General features: G+C 47.0%; 1 protein-coding gene across 16 annotated transcripts in view; it reads right to left on the reverse strand.

Annotated features, from left to right (window-relative positions):
• Nucleotides 1-23,640, reverse strand: part of LOC148401278 (tumor protein D54-like) — a 92,110-nt gene that overhangs the window by 5,414 nt on the left and 63,056 nt on the right. For 4 of the 16 annotated variants that reach the window (XM_088368628.1, XM_088368627.1, XM_088368626.1 and 1 more), the window contains 3 exons: nucleotides 19,864-19,960; nucleotides 19,667-19,776; nucleotides 15,797-19,521 (listed from right to left, as the gene is read on the reverse strand). In XM_088368628.1, coding sequence (XP_088224754.1) covers nucleotides 19,198-19,521; nucleotides 19,667-19,776; nucleotides 19,864-19,960 — 531 coding nt within the window. In that variant the 3' untranslated portion in view covers nucleotides 15,797-19,197. Of the gene's footprint in view, nucleotides 1-3,246; nucleotides 4,309-15,621; nucleotides 15,682-15,711; nucleotides 19,522-19,666; nucleotides 19,781-19,863; nucleotides 19,961-23,640 lie in introns of those variants that run through there. The other 12 variants (XM_088368636.1, XM_088368635.1, XM_088368639.1 and 9 more) reach the window with 8 other exon arrangements.

Here is a 23,640-nt window from a genome sequence, read left to right on the forward strand (position 1 = left end):
TGTTGAATTGTTACATGTCCTGTTAAGACTCCAAAAACAATTCCATTTGACAAAACATTGAATCTTAGAGTAGACTAAATTATTCTACTCCTCACCCCCTTTTGACACATTCACGTAATGTATCAATAGAGTTGTTGGGGAACGAACGGGACCAGCAAGGTGTCCCGGACACATTATCATACCCATCCCGGTTGGACTAGATGGTCCTCTCTTGTCCAACCACAGGAAACGGGCCTTCTCCATTGAACCATTTGTCGTCAATGATGCCCCTGAGTAATCATCAAATCCTATTTATCCTCAATTGTGATCACGTCGCCTCCACATCAACCTACATAGGCCATTCATATGCGCGCACACACGTACAAACTAACAGACACAAAGGCGCCCATTCATATGCGCGCACACACGTACAAACTAACAGACACAAAGGCGCCCATTCATTCACCATCACAGCTCAACCCCTGCCCCACAACATGTAACTTCATGATGGTCGTGAGCAGGCAGACACTGAAGTCCACCGGGCCTCAGTTACAGTCGTGCACATCCCATGCTGACATGCATTCCCTGCCTGTCCTCATTCATTCTTCCATCATCCTGTCCTAATCTCACTTGATACCACACACTCAGCACACACCTGGAGTGGGTACGACTCCACTCTGCGCGCAGCCACAACAAGGGAAGCAAGGGGGGGGGGGGGGGGGGTTGCATTTCCATACTTAATTATCCCAGCCTGGCCAGTACTGGGACAATCAATGGCGTCGTCCCCCACCCGCGCCAACCCAACAAATAGCTACTCGCAGAGTCCAAACCCCCGCACCTTCATCAGTCTTCCCCACAATCAAATTACAATATCAATCACCCAACCCACCAACATCCAGGGAGACAATGGAACAGAACAGTCCAGATGCAACACAGCAGGAGTCGGCTCTTACAGCCTTTTCACAAGCAAATTACCACAATACCACACTCCCCCTTCCACAGTCCAGTCCCAGTGGAGACAATGGAAGGCAGAAAGGCACAGGTGAGACACTGGAGGAGCAAGCTCCTGCAGTCCTTTCACAAGCCAATTACAACAATCGCTCTCCTCTCCCCCTCACAGAAAGGCCGAGGTGAGGCCCAACACACAGCCCCCCCTCCAATCACACCAGGCCGACTCCGGGGCCAGTGCCACGCCCGCACAGAGGCAACAAGTGAGGGAAAAAATATCAAAAAATAAACAACAAAAGCCAAAATCACTTATGTCTGCCGGGAGGTTCACAAGGGTCAAATGATAACACATACACATTCAAAAAATGCCGGGAGAAAACGCAGCAGCTAAATGACAACAGATACACATTCAAAAAATGCTGGAAGAAAACGCAGCGGCGAAATGATCACACATACACATTCAAAAAATGCCGGGAGATTTGCTACGGCCAAAATTTTACAAATGAGAAACCACAAGACGCAGGTCTCGGCAACCAAATCGAAGACCGCCAAACGCAAATGCCGGGTAACTCATCTGCCATAATTTTACAAATAACAAACAGCTCATGCTTGCCGGGGCTTTTACTATGGCCAAAATTACACAAAAAAAGCATTCATGCCTGCCGAGGGGTTCACCTCGGCCAAAATTATACAAATAACAAACCACAAGACGCAGGTCTCGGAACCACATCGAAGACCACCAAATGCAAAGGCCGGGGACACTCATCGGCCAAAATTTTACAAATAACAAACCACAAGACGCAGGTCTCGGAACCATATCAAAACCACCATAATTTTATATCAAAACACGACAAACAACGAACGGAACACACACAACAACAGCACATATGTAACCCAACAAATAACCAAGTCCCCTCCACAGACGTCCGCCTTATTTTACCAGGAGAACAAGTTCATGTACACAAACCCGTCCAACTTAAGGCAAAACACGCTTGGTGTCAAGACAAGGCAATGCCACCACGGGTGGAGGTCCCAGTTTGTGAAGAAAAAAAAAACTCTTACCGTTTGTAAGGGGGGGGGGGGGGGGGCAGACCTCCGACCCAAGGCAGCAAGCCTCACCTGAAAGCGGCAACAACCTGTTCATCTGGACAAAACCCACGTCAGGGTCACCATCTAGTGCGTGTTGTGCGGGTTGTCCGATGTTGAGCCAGGAACAACAAAGATGTGGAGTACAGAGTTGGTTATTTATTGGCAAGATCTTGGGTTGTTTAATGGCAGCCAATGCACGAGGCACGGCAGCAGATGAAACAACATCTTCGTTCTCCAGGTCAGCTTCTTTTATACTGCCCGGAAAGGCGGGAACTTGTCACATGACCGTTTGGTACCTGAGTGTGGGGGCCGTCACCCCTCTGTGTGTGTGGGTGTGGGTGTGCCTATGTGTGTGTTGTATTAGTGTTCTGATTGAGCAGTTAAGTTTATATAAGCTAAGGAAAAGAATTGCATAGTATGAACATTAAAACATCCATGAGATTGTCTAACCTAATAGAACATGTACACATTGCTGTTGCTCTCTCTTCAAAACAAACTCGGGCGGACTTGATTCGTTCAACTGAGAAAAGTCGCCAGGATGTTGCCACGTTTCAGTCAATTACAAAGTCATATTTGCAATCAAGGAGGAGGTCCTGTAGCAGCTGTCCCTTGCCAGTGAGTGAGCGGATGTTAAGTAGTCCCAGTTTGATGTCACAGTGTTGGTTGGAGCAGGAAGCATTAGCTGACCTAGCTAGGCTAGCCAATGCGCAGTGATCAACCTTCCTTTTGATGGTTCTCAGTGGATGGCAGCGGATGGAGGACCAGATGGTGTTTATGGCAGTGGAGTCATCAATGTGCTAGTTGCGTCCGGCACCACGGTGGATGTATATCTCCGGTGGTGAAGGCAAGCGATGTCCGGGAAGCGTTACATTACAGGTGGGAGGGCAAACCGGCAGTGCTGGAGTTGGAGAAGCTCCGATCCACTTAACAGCGCTTGTTGAAGCATGTCTACCAAACAGTGGCTGCACTTGTATAACATCTTTGAACAACTCAACAACAGTAAACATTTTCAAAACTGAATCAATGCCATTCAGAATTTGGCCCACCAGTTGCCCAACCCCAGTTTAAGTATTTGAGTATTCATACAATTATAACTATCAACATCAAGGTGAAACAATAGTCAGTCATTAAACATGGCCGGAAAATCTGAGCAACGTGATTTCGGAAAAACAGGCTGCAGCACAATATTTCATAAATCTGAGTTGTGATTTGAATAAGACAAGCCGTGTATTAATTTACAGGAATGCTTTAATGATACATTCAAACGAAACAAAACCAAAACTCATTTACCATTAGCTTTCCAATGTGATCCAAAGTCACAATAATAAGCATCTACTTCAAGTACAGCATAAAGCTTGACCACCTGACAACACAAAAAGTTGCACACACTTCTGCACTTTCCCCCCCTCAAATGTGGGTGAAAATAGAGCATCTGTGACAAAAGCAACTCATTGACAAGAAATGCAGCTATAGTTAAGAGCGTACTAGTAAATGAACATCACTTTTAATATTGGCTTGACGTTTTCTGGCATTTTGATGTTTTTTATGGCACTTTTCCTTAAAACTGACAGCATGTGTACCAAGTTTATCGAGCCAGTGTTGTTTGTATGAAAACAACTTTATGCAGCTTCACTCAATGTGTGAATGCACACATAAAAAAACAATTAGTGTGTCACGGATTGTGTGTGTGTGTTACTTTGTGAGAATTTTACTTAGGTTCGTAGTTAATTCCCAGTGCACCGGTCCAACATAGTGGTGCATGGAGAAACATTGGAGCAAAAAGTGGTTCTTGGCGGGAGAGGTGTGCAACATAAACCCAGTAGGAAATGGATATATCAGCAAGTCACGCTCACACGTTTGTGTGACTTGGTACTTTTCTTCATTTCCTCCATGCAGAATGTTATGGCAGTCTTGTAAAAACATGATGCGAAGCAGTGAAAAAGTGTTTATCATACATAAGTATTGACTCAAGATTGTTACCAGGATACTGCTGAGAGGAAAGTGCACCAATCAGCTTAAATGCAACGCAGGAGTGTTCCCAGCTGCGATACAACGATGGGTTCACGCTGAGAAGAATCGGGAGAATTGAGGAAAGGGTGGTTGACTGGATGGAAGAGGTGCAGAAAACAAGGCTCAAACATGGTTGTGGTTTTGGCCTTCAGCGGCGTCGCTGAAAAACGAGGTGATGACAAAACTCAGGTGGAACGGAGGCATTCAGAAAGGCGGGTTCTCCTGAGTGGGGGTGGTGGAATTAGCAGGGCTCTCATCCCCTTGGGGTCCCACGACCTTGTACTGCACACAAAACAAAGTAGCATGATAATTGTCAAGAATTTTCCATGAATACCCTTGAACCTTTTGTTTGTCTCCTCCATCTTTTTGCCCTTGTGTCTACCGTGAAACAGCACATTCATATATATATATACACACACACACACACACACACACACACACACACATACACAAAGAAACATTTTAAGCATATAATTATACCTACACACCAAATCAATAAAGAAGACATAACTAGACATTTTTGATAAGTGGTAATGAGAAAGGTTTTTGATCTGATATATATTTCCGAGCACTTTGCATAGTCAGGGAACATTAGTAAATTGATGATGTCACAGCCAAAAGCTCAGATAATTCCGTACAAAATGACAAAATTGAAAGAATGATGAAGGGATGAGGTGCGACAGTGTATGTGCAAGAATGGAGGAGAATGTTTACAGGAAGGTCACTTGGAGATAAAACCAGCAGGTGCCAGAGGGAGACAGCCAAGCCAAAGATGATCGTCAAGGCTGAAAGACGGAAAGGAAAACAACAGCCCCCACACATCGAATCGCCCATAATCAGCACCCAACCCCACAGAACCAGTTCTCACCGAACCAGCGCCCACTCCCATGGAATCAGATTCTCCTGCGAACTTGCCCCACCCCAAAGACTCATCACCCATCAAACTCGGCCCACACTGGCATGTGCAACTGAATATAAGCTGACCAAAGAACCTTGAAAGTTGCCTTTTCTGAATGGAGACTTTCTGCTCTTGAGCATGGTCGCACGAAAGGCCCAGTGCTGTATTGTACCTTCCTGAACAAGAATTGTGATTGAACTCAAACAACCTGTGTAAGTCTAATTTCTGCTTCAGTGTTTTAGCATTTTCCTAAATCTGAAGAAATCAAACAAGCACGCAGTGAGTAAATTGGATAACAGGTGATTGGCAATGGCTTTTGCCGTGAAGCGTAGATAGCGCGCTCCCTAAATTGTGGACAAAATCCAACAATATATATACATATATATATATATATATATATATATATATATACATATAGATATACAGACACACACACACACACACACACACACACACACACACACACACACACACACACACACACTGGATGTGTGTATATTGCTATATATTTTATTGTTTTGTTGTATTGTATTGTTTTCCCGCTTCCTGTTTTTCGCGCTTATCCTTTTTCGTGCTTATTGCTTTCCTGCTAACCGTTTTTCGTGCTTACTGTTTTCTCGCTTACCGTTTTTAGTGCTTACCGTTTTTCGTGCTTATTGTTTTCCCGCTAATTGTTTTCCCGCTTGCTGTTTTTCGTGCTTACCATTTTCTCGCGTACCGTTCTTCCCGCTTACCATTTTCCGCGCTTATCGTTTTCTCGCTTACTGTTTTTCGCATTTACTGTTTTCTCGCTTCCCATTTTTCGTGCTTACAGTTTTCTCGCGTACCATTTTTCCTGCGAACCGTTGTCCCGCTTACCGTTTTTCGCGCTTACTGTTTCCTGCGATTACCGTTTTTCACGCTTACTGTTTCCTGCGCTTACCGTTTTCCGTGCTTCTTGTTTTCTCACACCGTTTTTCCCGCTTATCGTTTTTCCTGCCTATCGTTTCCTCTCTTACCGTTTTTCGCGCTTATCCTTTTTTGCGCTTACCGTTTTTTGCGCTTAAGCCTTTTCGCGTTTTTCGCGATTAACGCAAAAAGCATTCCCCAAGATTTTTCAGCTTCTTCGCCTTCACACGCAAATTCTCCAGGAATTGCATTTTTTAGTTCTACACCATTCACTTTATTGTGTGAAGGCGATGTATTGTTATTCCTGTCCTTTTTTATTTTTCTACTTATTCCCCCCACTTTTTTGACGCTTAACTCGTTCCACATACTTCAACCGATTCCCTCCGTTCCGCTTTTAGCTTATTCCAAATATTAATGACACCGTTGCTTACATTTTTTTCGTTTCAAAAATTTTCCGTTTTCACAAAGTTCACAAATTTCCGGCAAATTTTTCTTCATTCATTCATTCTTAATAGCAGATTCAACATTTCACATTTACTTCGTTCCAGTTTGAAATTCACATCATTCAGCACATTCAAATCCCATTGCGGACACTCCCAAATTTGCCAAATTCAATAATTTCACATTTTCACGTTTAAAATTTACAAAAAAAATTCACAAATTTCCCCTTTTCACTTCTCATTTCAACATTTCCCCTCCGTGAGTCATCACCTTATTGTGGTGGAGGGGTTTGCGTGCCCCTATGATCCTAGGAGCCATGTTGTCGGGGGCTTCATGCCCCTGGTAGGGTCACCCATGGCAAACGGGTCCTAGGTGAGGGGCCAGACAAAGCACGGCTCACACAAGCCCCTTATGATGAGTAAAATAAATGGACTTCGTTTTCCCTCGCCCAGACGCGGGTCACCGGGGCCCCCCTCTGGAGCCGGGCCTGGAGGCGGGGCTCGAAAGCGAGCGTCTGGTGGCCGGGCCTTCACCCATGGGGCCCGGCCGCGCACAGCCCGAAAAAGAAACGTGGGTCCCCCTTCCCATGGGCTAACCACCTGTGGGAGGGGCCAAAGGGGTCGGGTGCAGTGTGAGAAGGGCGGCGGCCAAAGGCAGGGACCTTGGCGGTCTGATCCCCGGCTGCAGAAGCTGGCTCTTGGGACATGGAATGTCACCTCTCTGCCTGGAAAGGAGCCCGAGCTGGTGTGCGAGGCAGAAAAATTCCGACTAGATTCCACACACAGTTTGGGTTCCGGTACAAGCCCTCTCGAGAGGGGCTGGACTCTCTTCCACTCTGGAGTTGCCGACGGTGAGAGGCGTCGAGCAGGTGTGGGTATACTTATTGCCCCCCGGCTGGGCGCCTGCACAGTGGGGTTCACCCCGGTGAACAAGTGGGTAGCCTCCTTCCACCTTCGGGTGGGGGGACGGGTCCTGACTGTTGTTTGTGTCTATGCACCAAACGGCAGCTCAGAGTACCCACCCTTCTTGGAGTCCCTGGAGGAAGTGCTGGAGAGCGCTCCTTCTGGGGACTCGTTCTACTGGGTGACTTCAATGCTCACGTGGGCAATGACAGTGAGACCTGGAGGGGCGTGATTGGGAGGAACGGCCCCCCCGATCTGAACCCAAGCGGTGTTCTATTATTGGACTTCTGTGCTCGACACATATTTTCTATAATAAACACCATGTTCAAACATAACGGTGCTAGGCCGCAGTTCGATGATCGACTTTGAAGTCGTGTCATCGGATTGGTGGCCGCATGTTTTGGACACTCGGGTGAAGAGAGGGGCAGAGCTGTCAACTGGTCACCACCTGGTGGTGGGTTGGCTCCGATGGTGGGGGAAGATGCTGTTCCGACCTGGCAAACCCAAACGCTCTGTGAGGGTCTGCTGGGAACGTCTGACAGCATCTCCTGTCAGGAAGAGCTTCAACTCCCACCTCCGGCAGAGCTTTTCCCACGTCCCGGGGGAGGCGCGGGACTGATTCTGAGTGGACCATGTTCCGCGCCTCCATTGTTGAGGCGGCCAACCGAAGCTGTGGCCGTAAGGTCGTTGGTGCCTGTCGTGGCGGCAATCCCCGAACCCGCTGGTTGACACCGGCGGTAAGGGATGCCGTCAAGCTGAAGAAGGAGTCCTATCGGGCCGTTTTGGCCTGCGGGACTCCGGAGGCAGCTGACAGGTACTGGATGGCCAAGCGGAACGCGGCTTCGGCGGTTGCTGAGGCAAAAACACGGGCGTGGGCGGAGTTTTGTGAGGCCATGGAGAATGACTTCCGGACGGCTTCGAGGAAATTTTGGTCCACCTTCCGGCGTCTCAGGAGGGGGAAGCAGTGCAACGCCCAACCAGTCCACATGTGTTATATGGACTTGGAGAAGGCGTTCCACCGTGTCCCTCGGGAGGTTCTGTGGAGGGTGCTTCGGGAGTACGGGGTGCCGAGCCAACTGATAACCAATGCTAGAGTTTGGCCCGCATTTCCGGCAGTAAGTCAGATTCGTTCCCAGTGAGGGTTGGACTCCGCCAAGGCTGCCCTTTGTCACCGATTCTGTTCATAATTTTTGTGGACAGAATTTCTAGGCACAGCCAAGGCGTTGAGGGGGTCCGGTTTGGGGACCTCAGCCTTGCGTCTCTGCTTTTTGCAGATGACGTGGTGCTGTTGGCTTCTTCCGGCCCTGATCTCCAGCTCTCGCTGGAACGGTTCTCAGCCGAGTGTGAAGCGGTCGGGATGAGGGTCAGCACCTCCAAATCCGAATCCATGGTCCTCAATCGTAAAAGGGTGGAATGCCCTCTCCGGATCGGGGATGAGATCCTGCCCCAAGTGGAGGAGTTCAAGTATCTTGGAGTCTTTTCACGAGTGAGGGGAGGATGGAGCGCGAGATCGACAGGCGAATCGGTGCAGCGTCGGCAGTAATGCAGACCCTGTACCGGTCCGCAAAATTCGCGAATTTACGACAAATTTTTCCCCATTCATTCTTAATGGCAGATTCAACATTTCACATTTACGTCATTCCACTTTTAAATTCACCGCATTCAGCACATTCAAACCACATTCGGAATGATTCTGGACATTCCCAAAATTGCCAAATTCAAAAATTTCACGTTTTCACGTTAAAAATTTTGACAAAATTTCACAAAATTTTGTTTTTCACCTCTAATAACACCTCTAAACTTTCAACGGTTCATCTTTTGCCTACCTATTCCACACCTTCCCACTTACCAAAATTTCCAAATTTTCAATTTTGAAATTCACACCAAATTCTACAAAATTTCGTTTTTCTACTCTAATTTCTACATTTTTCAACCGATTCAACCCATTCCAACTTTATTCACTTTGGTCACCTCATCCTTACCATATTCAACCCCTTCACCCCCACTTCCACTATGCTTACACAATTCAACCCTTGACCCCCACTTCCAGTGTGGCGGCCATCTTGGATTGACCCTGAAGTGCTCCCAATGGACCTAGAATGAACCGGAAGTGCCCCAAATCAAACCGGAAGTGACCTCAGGTAAACCGCTAGTGACCCCAAATCAAACCGGAAGTGACCTTTTTAAACAGGAAGTGACCCCAAATGAACCGGAAGTGACCTCAGCTAGACCGGAAGTGCCCCCAAATGAACCGGAAGTGACCTCAGCTAGACCGGAAGTGCCTCAAATCAAACCGGACGTGACCCAAATAGACCGGAAGTGACCCAAATCACCCCGGAAGTGACCTTATTTCAACATTAACTGCCCTAAATAGCTACATTAGGCGCTAACTTTTGCATTTTTTGTCCGATTGAACCCGTTTCAACATTTTAACCCCAAAAGTGAACCTCCTGAAGCTGTTTTTTTCGTTTTGGTCCAAATTTCAAAATATTTTGGCGCAATTGCTTTTTCTTTTAATTCCCATCCATTCTCTATGGGGATTCAACATTTGCTCTCACTTCTACATTTTTTAACCGATTCAACCCGTTCCAACATTCAACTGTTCATCTTTTGCCTGCCTATTCCACAACTTTCCACTTACCAAAAATTCTCTACAATTTCGATTTTCTACTCTTCTTTCCACATTTTTCAACCGATTCAACCCATTCCAACTTTGTTCACTTTGTTTACCTTATGCTTACCATATTCACCTCCTTGACCCCCACTTCCAGTGTGGCGGCCATCTTGGATTGACCCTGAAGTGCTCCCAATGAACCTAGAATGAACCGGAAGTGCCCCAAATCGAACCGGAAGTGACCTTAGGTAAACAGGAAGTGACCTCAGGTAAACAGGAAGTGACCCCAAATCAAACCGGAAGTGACCTTTTTAAACCGGAAGTGACCTTTTTAAACCGGAAGTGACCCTAAATACACCGGAAGTGACCTCAGCTAGACCGGAAGTGCCTGTAATCAACCCGGAAGTGACCCAAATAGACCGGAAGTGACCATATTTCAACATTAACTGCCCTAAATAGCTACATTAGGCGCTAACTTTTGCATTTATTGTCCGATTGAACCCGTTTCAACATTTTAACCCCAAAAGTGAAACTCCTGAAGCTGTTTTTTTCACTTTTGTTCAAATTTCAAAAAATGTTGGCGCAGTCTTCGCCTTCACACGCAATTTCTCCAGAAATTGCATTTTTGTGTGAAGGCGATGGCCTTCACACATATACTGTTCATCTTTTGCCTGCCTATTCCACAACTTCTCACCTACCAAAAATTCCAAATTTTCAAATTTGAAATTCAAACGAATTCTCCAAAATTTCGTTTTTTACTCCTACATTTTTCAACCGATTCAACTCATTCCAACTTTCAACTGTTCACTTTTTTCCCTATTCCACACCTTCCAACTTACAAAAAATTACAAATTTTCAAATTTGAAATTCAACCAAATTCTCCAAAATTTTGTTTTTCTACTCTAAGTTCTACATTTTCAACCGATTTTACCCATTCCAACTTTCAACTGTTCATCTTTTGCCTACCTATTCCACAACTTCCCACTTACCAAAAATTCCACATTTTCAATTTTTAAATTCACACCCTATTTTTCAAAATTTCTTTTATTCCTTCTAATGTCTAGATCAGTGTTTCTCAACCTTTTTTCAATCACGGCACACTCATTGGAAAAAATCTCGCGGCACACCGCCAACAAAAATCTGTTAAGCTCCTATATTAAAATCAGTTATATTACAACGAAACACGTACAGTCCTATTCCTATATATGTATGGAGAGTCGAATAATTTAATAGAAATAAATACTAAATATTCTTTAAATTGTATTCCTTTTTTTAAATAAAAATGACAGTTTTTTAAAAAGGTTTTCGACGGTGTAAGAAATAAACTATTTAAAGTTATTGTGATTAAAATAAAAGAATCAATGTGATTTTGTTTACTGTTTTAGACTAGGTCTATAAATATTGCAACAATAAGAACAAAGTCACTTTTAAAGACGCTCTGCTGTTCTGACAGCAGCTGAGTGGCTATCACAGTCGAGGAATCTCGACTTGACTGCTTATTTTACGTATGTGAAAAATAACCAATCCAGGTTCTCCGGTTGAACTGCATGCTCTGATTTCCATTGGACCACAAACGCACCACAACCGTCATAGTGTCTGTCACTGTTAGCAAAAGCACACAGCAACACACACATAAACTGAATATGTTCCGATGCAATACAATCAGATCGACACAATATGAAATCTCAAGATTCTCCGATTCTCCACACATGCACGATTAGCATGTGGCTGACCAAGCCTTGCGCGAACTGGCTAGTGGTTTGGCGATCCTGTTTACAATGCGCTCCGTTATTAATATTGGACAATCCCACGGCACAGCTGAACGTCTCTCACGGCACACCAGTGTGCCGCGGCACAGCGGTTGGAAAACACTGGTCTAGATCTTTCAACCGATTCAACTCGTTTCAACATCATTCTGCATTATTTCCCAAGTATTTATTCAACTTCTTCACCTTCAAACGCAATTTCTTCAGGAATTGCAAATTCTAGTTGTGTGAAGGCCTTCGCCTTCACACATTGTTAATCTACATTATTATTATTATTATTGTGTGAAGGCGAAGGCCTTCACACAACTAGAATTTGCAATTCCTGAAGAAATTGCGTTTGAAGGTTGTTGTTATTCTACTTTATTATTATTTAACTTATTCCTCCCACTTGTTTGGCACCTAACTAGTCTTACGTGTTTCAACCGATTCACCCTGTTCAAACTTTTGCACATTCCAAAAATTCATGTCATGCTTGCTACCATTTTTTTGTTCATAACATTTACCGGTTTTGTGTAATTGGCAGATTCGTGACTTATAATTCCCCATTCATTCTTAATGGCAGTTTCAACATGAGCCATTTTCCTGCGTGGGTTGGAATTTTACGTGTCACATTTGGCGTCTCACCATTACACAAACTGACACGACACTGGCTGCAGTTTTCTTCGTTAAACATTTATTGTTTTTGCATAATTAGTGCATTTGTGGTATTAAATTACGCATTCATTCTTAATGGCGCATTCAACATTAACATTCATCACATTAAGCAAATTCCACCGCTTCAAAAAAAGAAACTGATTAGCTCAGTTGGTAGAGCAAGTGTATTCTAACATGAGTTGTTTCCCTGTGTGGGTTCGAAACTCATGTAGTCTGTCATTACACAACGCTTATCATTTGTAACCATTGTCATTTTCCCATTTATTTTATAGTAATTTATTTTCCTTTTTATTCTTCCCGCTTATCACTTTTAACGCTTATTGTTTGTAACTCTCGTCATTTTCCCATTTATTTCATAATAATTTATTTTCCTTGTTATTCTTCCCGCTTATCATTTTTAACGCTTATCATTTTTAACTCTCGTTATTTTCCCATTCATTTTATAATAATTTATTTGCCTTCTTATTCTTCTCGCTTATCATTTTTAACGCTTATCATTTTTAACTCGTCATTTACCAATTTTTTTAAATAATTCAATTTACTTTTTATTCTTCCCGCTTATCATTTTTAACGCTTATCATTTGTAGCTTGTCATTTTCCCATTTATATTTTCATAATTTATTTTCTTTTTTCTTCCCGCTTATCATTTTTAACATTTGCCTTCGCCTTCACACGCAATTTCTCCAGAAATTGCAATTCTAATTATTATTCTACTTATTCTGCCCACTTTTTTGACGCTTAACTACTTCCACATACTTCAACCGATTCACTCCATTCCACTTTTCACTTATTCCAAATATTCATGACACCGTTGCCTACATTTTGTTCATTCCAAAAATTTTCCGTTTTCACAAAATTCACAAATTTCCGGCAAATTTTTCCCCACTCATTCTTAAAGGCAGATTCAACATTTCACATTTATGTTGTTCCAGTTTGAAATTCACATTATTTAACACATTCAAATCACATTGGGGACATTCCCAAACTTGCCAAATTTAAAAATTTCACGTTTTCACGTGTAAAATTTTAACAAAATTTCACAAAATTTCATTTTTCACTTCTAATTTCTACATACTTCAACCGATTCAACTTGCTCCAACGTTCAACTGTTCATCTTTTGCCTACCTATTCCACACCTTCCAACTTACCAAAAATTCCACTTTTTCAAATTTGAAATTCAACCGAATTCTCCTAAATTTCGTTTTCTACTCTAATTTCTACATTTTATAACCGATTCAACCCATTCCAACTTTCAATTGTTCATCTCTTGCCTACCCATTCCACAACTTTCCACTTACCAAAAATTTCAAATTTGAAATTCAACCAAATTCTCCAAAATGTTTTTCTACTCTAATTTTTACATTTTTCAACCGATTCAACCCATTCCAACTTTCAACTGTTCATCCTTTGCCTACCTATTCCACAACTTCCCACTTACCAAAAATTCCAAATTTAAGATTCAACCAAATTCTCCAACATATTGTTTTTCTACTCTAATTTCTACATTTTTCAACCAATTCAACCCATTCCACCTTTCAACTGTTCATCATTTTTGTACCTATTCCACAACTTCCCACTTATCCAAAATTCCACATTTTCAAATTTGAAATTCAACCAAATTCTACAAAATTCAATTTTCACCTCTAATTTCTACATTTTTCAACCGATTCAACTCGTTTCAACATCATTCTGCAGCATTCCCCAAGTATTTATTCAACTTATTGACCTTCACACGCAATTTCTTCAGGAATTGCAAATTCTAGTTCTTTTTGATTCATCGCACTTTTTTAACGCGCTACTACGTCCACATAAATCATCAAATTCACTCCATTCCACTTTTGTTGTATTCCAAATATTCACGTGAGAGCGCTTACATTTTACTCATTCCAAAGATTTTTTGTTTTCGCAAAATTCACAAATTTACCGCAAATTTTTCCCATTCCAAAGATTTTTTGTTTTCGCAAAATTCACATATATACCGCTTTATTTACTTAATGGCACAATTAACATTTCACATTTACATTGTTCCATTTTGAAATTCACATCATTCAGCATATTCAATTTACATTGGGGAAGATTTGACATTCCCAAGATTACCAATTTCAAATTTACGTTTTCATGTTTAAGATTTCTGCAAAATTTCACAAAATTTCATTCTTCCTTTCTAATTTCTACATTTTTCAACCGATTCAACCCATTCCAACTTTAAACTGTTCATCTTTTGCCTACCTATTCCACAACTTCTCACCTCCCAAAAATTCCAAATTTTCAAATTTGAAATTCAACCAAATTCTCCAAAATTTCGTTTTTCTATTCTAACTTCTACATTTGTCAACCGATTCAACCCATTCCAACTTTCAACTGTTCTTTTTTTTTCTACCTATTCCACAACTTCTCACCTTCTCTTAAATGTCATTTTTCTAATCTAACTTCTACATTCGTCAACCGATTCAACCCATTCCAACGTTCAACTGTTCATCTTTTTTCTACCTATTCCACAACTTCCCACTTACAAAAAATTCCAAATTTGAAATTCAACCAAATTCCAAACCCCACCCTGAGGGTGCCTCCGATGCACTTCGTGACTGCTTCGACACCACTGACTGGGACTTGTTTAGGCAGGCAGCCACCTACAACGATCGTACGGACATAAAGGAGTATACTGACTCTGTTACCTCTTACATCACGAAGTGCATCGATGATGTGACTTGCTCGAAATCCGTCGTCACTCGCGCGGACTGGAAGCCGTGGCTGACAGGGGCTGTCCTCAGACTGCTGAGGGCCAGGGACAAGGCTTTCAGAGCGGGGGATGAGGCTGGCTTGAGGACAGTGAGGGCCGACCTGTCCCGAGGCATCAAAGAAGCAAAGAAGGCGTTCTCGTGCAAGGTCTCCACCCACTTCAAGGACAGCAAGGACGCACGTGGCCTTTGGCGGGGCATTCAGACCATCACGGACTACAAGCCCGCGCCGAGGAGCTGTGAGGGCGACGTCCGTCTGCTGAACGATCTGAACCGCTTCTTTGCTCGCTTCGACGCCCAGAACAGCACTTGCCCGCTGAAGACCACTCCCCCCCCACACGAGCAGCCCCTGCGCCTCTCTGCCGACGGTGTGAGGAGGGCGCTTGCGGCTATTGACACCCGTAAGGCGGCGGGCCCTGACAACATCCTGGGTCGAGCGCTGAAGGACTGCGCTGGGGAGCTGTTGGGTGTCTTCACGGACATCTTTAACGTTTCCCTGCAGCAGGCCATCGTCCCCTTGTGTTTCAAGGCTGCCACCATCGTTCCTGTGCCGAAGAAACCTGCACCGTCCTGCTTCAATGACTACCGCCCCGTGGCACTGACGCCCATCATCATGAAGTGCTTTGAGCGGCTTGTCATAGAGCACATCAAATCCGTTCTCCCCGCCACCATTGACCCATTCCAGTTCGCGTACCGTGCCAAGCGGTCCTCTGAGGATGCCATCTGCTCGGCCCTCCACTCGGCCCTCACCCACCTGGAGAGAAAGGACTCATATGAGAGGTTGCTGTTTGTGGACTTTAGCTCTGCCTTCAACACCATTGTGCCGCAGTGACTCATCTGCAAACTCGACGAGCTGGGCCTCAGTACCTCCCTCTGCAACTGGCTACTGGACTTCCTCTGTCAGAGGCCTCAGGTGGTGCGTGTTGGCGACAAAATCTCCGCCAGCATCACGCTGAGCACGGGGATGCGTGCTCAGTCCATTGCTCTTCACCCTGCTGACGCATGACTGCACTGCGACCTACAGCGACAACCGCATAGTGAAGTTTGCTGACGGCACGACTCTGGTGGGTCTCATCACGAAGGGCGACGAGACTCGGTACAGGTCGGAAGTTGACCTTCTGACCACGTGGTGCAGAGACAACAACCTCCTGCTGAATGTCAACAAGACCAAGGAAATCGTTGTTGACTTCCGGAAGGGTCACACAAAACACCTGCCACTGATCATCGACGGTGCTGTGGTGGTGAGCTGTGGGTGAGCTGCACCAAGTTCCTGGGGGTGCACATCAGTGAGGACCTCTCCTGGTCCGCAAACACCTCATCACTGGCAAAGAAAGCTCAGCGCCGCCTGTACTTCCTGCGGAAGCTCAGGCGTCTATGTGCTCCTCAGGCAGTCCTGTCTACATTCTATCGTGGCACCCTTGAGAGCGTCCTCACCAGTTGCATCGCTGTCTGGGGTGGTAACTGCACTGAACAGAACTTGAAGGCCCTGCAGCGCATATTGAATACGGCTGGTAAGATTATTGGTGCTTCGCTCCCCTCCTTGAAGGACATTTACACCTCCCATCTCGCCCGCAAGGCAAGCTCGATTGCGAGAGATGTGAGTCACCCGGCTCACTCTTTGTTTGACCTTCTGCCCTCTGGGAAGAGGTACAGGAGCCTGCGCTCCCGCACCACCAGACTCGCCAACAGCTTCTTTCTCCAGGCTGTTAGGACCCTGAACTCGCTACCCCCTTCTGCGTAGCGTCCGGCACTGTTGCGCTATTTTCTGGAATGTCTGCTGTACGCGCACTTGCTCCTTTTTTTTTTTTTTTGCTCCTCTTATTTATTTATTTGTGTTATTTATTCATGATTTATTCAGCACGCTGTTGTTATACTTGTTTACTTGTTTGTCTGTTGTGGGCCATGTCTTGTCACCGTGAGATAGGGGGGAACGGAATTTCGGTTTCTTTGTGTGTCTTTGGCATGTGGAGAAATTGATAAGAAAGCTGACTTTGACTTTTGACTATTCCAACCCTATTCCAAAACTTCCCAATTACCAAAAATTAAAAATTTTCGAAATTCCTCAGTTTTCATCTTAATTCACACATATTTTCCCCCTAACTCATCATTACCATTTATAATGCACAATTTCTGTTCTCACGATACACTACATCGGATTGCGGAGCCTTCAGTTAAACCTGAGACGTTCTATTCGGCGGCCGCTTGGAACGTGCTCTCATTCAAGGAAGACTGCGACGTGCCTTGCTTGTCTGCAGAGCTTCACAGGTTGGGCATTGTGGTGGCGGCCCTCAGAGGTGAGGCGGCCTTGTTTTGGCGAAACCAGAGTGGGTGGTTACATCTACTACTGGTCAGGCCGGAGTGACGGCCGGCATCTCCAGGGGGTGGCCTTGAAGGGTGGCCGACCGACTGGTCTCGCAGGTGAAGTAAGTCGCGCCGGTCTCAGAGCGTATTATGTGACTGCCTCGTTCACTCCTTGGGGCGTGGTGTGGTTTGTCACGGTATACACTCCCACCGGGGTGAGTGAGCTCTCCACGAAGGAAGCCAAGCTCAACTCGGCGGTGGACGTGGTCCAGAGGGTGGGGGTGACACCCTGATTGTCCTTGAGGAATTAAATGCTTTCACAGGCACCCCCAGGAGTGGCTATGAGGCGTGCAACGGTCCTCACAGCTCTGTAACATTTCCCGACGGGGAACACGACCCCAACTACTCCTTGATGCTGGACTTTGCCACGAGTTATAGGCTGAGGGTTGTTGGTTTATGGTTAAAGTTAAAGTCCCAATGATCATCGTCACACACACATCTGGGTGTGGTGAAATTTGTCCTCTGCATCTAACCCATCCCCATGTGGTTTTGATCCATCCCCTGGGGGAGAGGGGAGCAGTGAGCAACAGCGGTGCCGCGCTCGGGAATCATTTGGTGATCTTAACCCCCCAATTCCAACCCTTAATGCTGAGTGCCAAGCAGGGAGGCAATGGGTCCCATTTTTATAGTCTTTGGTATGACCCGGCCGGGGTTTGAACCCACAACCTTCCAGTCTCAGGGTGAACACTGTACTACTAGGCCAATGAGCTGGTCAGAGAGCGGTTCCGTGGCCGTGGACTTGGTATTCTAATACCGGCCCCACCAGGAAGGTGATTGACCATGTTCTCGTGGGTTGATGATAGTCCCTGCTGCATGCCTATCGGGTGTTCTGGAGTGCTCAGTTCTTCGATACTGACCACCGGCTCCTCGTCACCACGCTACAGCTCCGTCTCAAGGCCCCGAGAGGGGCAGCGCCTGGCCAAGTAAGGCTGGACGTTGGCCGGCAACGGGAGCTTGACGTGGCTGGGGCATATGTAAGGAGTCCGGCTGGGAGGCTTGGGTGGCTGGACTCCTCGGAGAGTCCGCAAGCGATGTGGGAGGGGTTCAGAGACTCAATCATGGGGGCTGCCAAGGAGAGCATACTCGACGTACCAAGGAGAAGTTGGAGTGGCCTATCCGTCGGGACGACGAACATCGTCGTGGGCATGCCGCTAACTACAGGCAGCTGGGATCAGGAGGAACGGGTCCGGGGTCTCTGAGACGGTTGAGCATCACCTGATTACAGGTGATGCCCGCCCGGTTTACAGGGCGATCCGGGAACTTCGTTCGGCTGGACCAAGGCCGCGAAGCTCAGCAGTACTGGCAGCAGATGTACAATCCAGCAGGAAGAGGGCAGGCTGAAGTGCAGGGCTGAGTGCTTTCAGGGGTTGTAGTGAGTCAACCCCCTCAGGTGCGAATTATCCGTGGACGGTATCCTAGCCTGGCGCCTTCCCATCCTATCAGCACTGATGTGCCCAGCCTTGAGGAAGTCCGAAAGGCATTGGGCCAGCTGGAGTACAGAAGCGCAACCGCGAACTGAGGTATCTACGTGGAGATGCTCCGTACAGGGGGGGAGGCCGCCCTTGAGGGGTTGCACTCCCTGCTCTGCTCTGCATGGAGCTCGGGCGTTGTCCCAAGCGACTGGAAGCAGGGCATTGTTGTTCCGATATGGAAGGGGAAGGGCGACATCCGGGAGTGCAAAAACTATCGGTTACCTTCCTCTTAGTGCCTGGCAAAGTCTTCGCCTGTGTACTTCTGAACAGAATGTGCCACATTGCGCTACAGCATCAGCGACCTGAGCAATCCGGTTTCACGCCAAAGAGATCCACCGTCGACCATATCTTTGCTCTCTGCGTCCTGAAAGAGTGCCTTTGAGAATTCGATAGAAAGCTGCTAGCAGCCTATATCTACTTCAAGGCATTCGACTCAGTTAGTAGAAACGCCCTGTCGAGACTCTGAGACCTCCGGGGATCCATCCGCACCTCGTCCACCTTGCCTTGGCTCTGTATTCCGGTACTGATTGTGTGCTGTTAGGCACGGCGGCACCACCGCTGACTTCTTCCCAGTTGATAGTGGGGTGAGTCATGGGTGTGTGCTCGCGCCGGCCCTCTTCAGCGCTTATATGGACTGGATTTAGGACTGAGTCGTGGGGAGGACGGACTGTGGAGCATCGTTCGGCAACTTTCGGATCAGCACCGACAACGCGGTGATCTTTGCGGAGACACTGGATGTCCTCATGGGGGCCCTCGAAACGCTGGGTGAGGAAGTGGAGCCGTTGAGTCTACGTGTCTCCCGGATCAAGACAAAGATCTAGGCATTCGGCGAGATTCTGGATGGTGCTATTGAGTCGGGTGACGTGGCAGGCGAGAAGGTTTGAGATTGTGGAAGAGTTCACCTACCTCAGCAGCGTGGTTCACCGCTCCACCTCGTGCGAGGCAGAAGTCGATCGTCGACTTAGCCTTGCACAGGGAGTGATGGGCTAGCTGAAGTCGACCGTGTGGCACTCCCTCTATCTGAGCAGATTGACGAAGGTCCGCGTCTTTCGCTCACTGTTCATGCCTGTCGTGCTATACTCAAGTGAAGTATGGACACTGACCGCGAGCCAAAGACGTCGGCTGAACACCTTCGTTTGCACCTTGCTTCGCCACATCCTCGGGATCTGTTGGCAAGATCGTGTGTCGAACCAGACGGTACTGGAGAGGGCAGAGATGAGGTGTGTTGACTGTCAGATATGGGAGCGCCAGCTGCGCTTCTACGGCCATGTGTTTTGCTACCTGCGGACGGACCCGGCTAACAGAATAATCTGAACGATGTGCTAACATGCAAACCAGGTGGAGAGATATTTTGTTTGAGTTGTGATTTAGGGTATGTCGAGATTGATATTTGATAGTAGCAAGGCGGTAAACACCAGAACATTTTTATGCTAGGACTCCGGGATACAGGATGTCAAGATACACTAAGCAACAATTTTGGGTCGTATAACATTAGTAATTACATTATTTTGCCCTAAGCATTTCCCAACAACGATGTTGTTTGGCCCCTGAAACCAAATGGGTTGAGATAAAGGGTAGTTAACTTGAGATGAACCAAGTAAATAACAGGAAATAATAGTGGAAAAAAGGTGGTAAAAACCCTTCCGACAAGTGGATCTGGCCCACAACCCACTGGTCCATCAGTAGCGTATTGGGAGTAGGTGGGGGTTGGAGGATACTGTTGCCTACATGCAGCATCGCTCTCTTCCTCAATGGACAAGGGAAAAGGGGCTGTGAGGATTACTTTCCTGGATTTCTCCAGCACCTTTAACACCATTCAGTCCATGCTGTCGGTGATGGGTGTAAGCTCACACCTGAGGGCATGGATCATGAACGATCTGACTGGCAGACCCCAGTATGTGTGCATGAGAGGCTGTAGGTTTGGCACGGTGAGGAGCAGCGTGGGAGGTCCGCAGGGAACGGTGCTCTCTCCCTTCCTATTCACCCTGTACACCTCTGACTTCCAGTACAACTCTGCGTTCTGCCATGTGCAGAAGTTTGCGGATGACACTGCAAATATTGGCTGTATTCGAGATGAACAGGAGGAGTACAAGAGCCTGGTCTGGCGCTTCGCCAGTTGGTGAGGCTCCAACCACTTGCACCTAAACACCGCGAAGTTCAGGGAAATGGTGGTGGACTTCAGGAGGCCCAGGCCTTGTCCTGAGCCAGTGAGGATCAATGGAAACTGTGTGGAGATAGTGCAGACCTGTAAATATCTTGGGAGTGTTGCTGGACGATAAATTAGAGTGGTCTGCTAATGTGGACGCTTTGTGCAAGAATGAAAAATGCCGGCTGTACATCCTCAGGCAGTTGGCATTCTTCAACATCTGCAATGTCTTGCTGGGGATGTTTTATCACTCTGTTGTGACCAGCGCCCTCTTCTTTACGGTGGCGTGCTGGGGGGAGACAGCATCAAGAAGAGGGATGCCTCACGCCTAGACAAACTGGTAAGGAAGGCGGGTTCTGTTGTGGGCGCAGAGCTGCCTGATCTGACGTCTCTGGCAGAACAGCGGGTGCTGTATTGACATTTTCGTCTGCTGAGGTTTATTTATTCAATCACTGGTTTCTTTTGTATCTGCCAGGACAATCGAGGGCACCTCCGACATCCATTTTTTCATTGATTTTCATATTACCGTATTTGCCGGTGTATAAGTCGACTCGGTGTATAAGTCGACCCCCTAAAATTCGACGGAAATTTACGATTTTATGATATATCCTTTGTATAAGTGGAGCTCAATTGTTGCATTATATTAAACTTCAAAATTCAATCAGAAATATGCGAAATTTATTGACGAAATTTGTTCAAATTCCGGGTGGCCGTGCGCATGCGCAGTGGCCGGAAATAGCTCCAGCCGAGCGGATCGGCTGTTTATAAGCACCGCGGAGGAGATCGCGGAGCCTCATTCGACTTCCAGCGGCCGGCGAGCTCGCGCACGCCGCCCGGCACCACCGGGAAGCCGGAAATAGCTTCAAGCCGAGCGGATCGGCACTTTATAAGCACCGCGGAGGAAATCGCGGAGCCTCATTCGACTTCCAGCGACCGGCGAGCTCGCGCACGCCGCCCGGCACATCCGGGAGGCCGTGCGCACGCGCCAAGTGGCCGAAAATAGCTCCCGCCGAGCGGATCGGCTGTTTATAAGCACCGCGGAGGAGATCGCGGAGCCTCATTCGACTTCCAGCGGCCGGCGAGCTTGCGCACGCCGCCCGGCACATCCGGGAGGCCGTGCGCACGCGCCAAGTGGCCGAAAATAGCTCCCGCCGAGCGGATCGGCTGTTTATAAACACCGCGGAGGAGATCGCGGAGCCTCATTCGACTTCCAGCGGCCGGCGAGCTCGCGCACGCCGCCCGGCACATCCGGGAGGCCGTGCGCACGCGCCAAGTGGCCGAAAATAGCTCCCGCCGAGCGGATCGGCACTTTATAAGCACCGCGGATGAAATCACGGAGCCTCATTCGACTTCCAGCGGCCAGCGAGCTCGCGCACGCCGCCCGGCCCATCCGGGAGGCCGTGCGCACGCGCCAAGTGGCCGAAAATAGCTCCCGCCGAGCGGATCGGCTGTTTATAAGCACCGTGGAGGAGATCGCGGAGCCTCATTCGACTTCCAGCGGCCGGCGAGCTCGCGCACGCCGCCCGGCACATCCGGGAGGCCGTGCGCACGCGCCAAGTGGCCGAAAATAGCTCCCGCCGAGCGGATCGGCTGTTTATAAGCACCGCGGAGGAGATCGCGGAGCCTCATTCGACTTCCAGCGGCCGGCGAGCTCGCGCACGCCGCCCGGCACATCCGGGAGGCCGTGCGCACGCGCCAAGTGGCCGAAAATAGCTCCCGCCGAGCGGATCGGCACTTTATAAGCACCGCGGATGAAATCGCGGAGCCTCATTCGACTTCCAGCGGGCCGCGCACTCGCGCACGCCGCCCGGTTCAAATTTTCTAAGTGCAACGCACAATGAGATGCATGAGAAACGGCCTTGGTTACCATCACATTTGAAGCGATGAATACGAAGTTAAATTTTATGACTCGGTGTATAAGTCGAGGTTGATTTTTTTCGGTCGATTTTGGATCGAAAAAGGTCGACCAATACACCGGCAAATACGGTATGTATTACTTGTGCCCTCTCTGCATCCATTACAACCTGGTGATCCTGAAAGGGGGATCCTTCCATCTGTGGTCCCTTCTCAAGGTTTCTCATTTTCCCCTGGCAGGGGTTTTTTGAGTTTTTCCTTGCCCTTTTGGGAGCTTATGATCAGGTGATGCTTTGAGAATAATTGTCAATTTTTGGCTATGTGAAGCCCTTTGAGACTCTTTGTGATTTAGGGCTATACAAATAAACTTGACTTGACTTGACTATCTACTGCTGCTCTATTATCATCTCTTGTTTTGTTTGTCATTTTTGTTATGTCCGATGTTTATATTGTCTGTTAATTCATTGATTTAATTGTTTATTCGTACTGCTGGCAACTGAATTTCCCCCCCGGATCAATAAAGTATCTATCTGCCTGTCTGTCTGAGTCCATCTGTCTATCTGTCTACAACTCTTGGAAACTTAGGGGCTGGAGGCTTTCTCCGAAATACCCTCACCCATTTTGCTGGTAACAGACAACAACTCTACATGGGGACCGTTTTTTTATTCTCACTGGAGCATAGACACCTACTCCCAGATGCTCATCGCCACCCACCTTAACTGTTATTGTATTTATTGTAATATTACTACAGTATTTTCTGCACTATATGGCGCACTGGATTATAAGGCGCACATGCACACACGCACAATTGCACTCCCCAAACCATCACACACACATACTCAAGACACACGCACACACAAACATCGCCATATAAGGGTAG

The sequence above is a fragment of the Syngnathus floridae genome, chromosome 2 (genome assembly GCF_059516105.1).
Source record: "Syngnathus floridae isolate MCC-2025c chromosome 2, RoL_Sflo_1.0, whole genome shotgun sequence".
NCBI lineage: Eukaryota > Metazoa > Chordata > Actinopteri > Syngnathiformes > Syngnathidae > Syngnathus > Syngnathus floridae.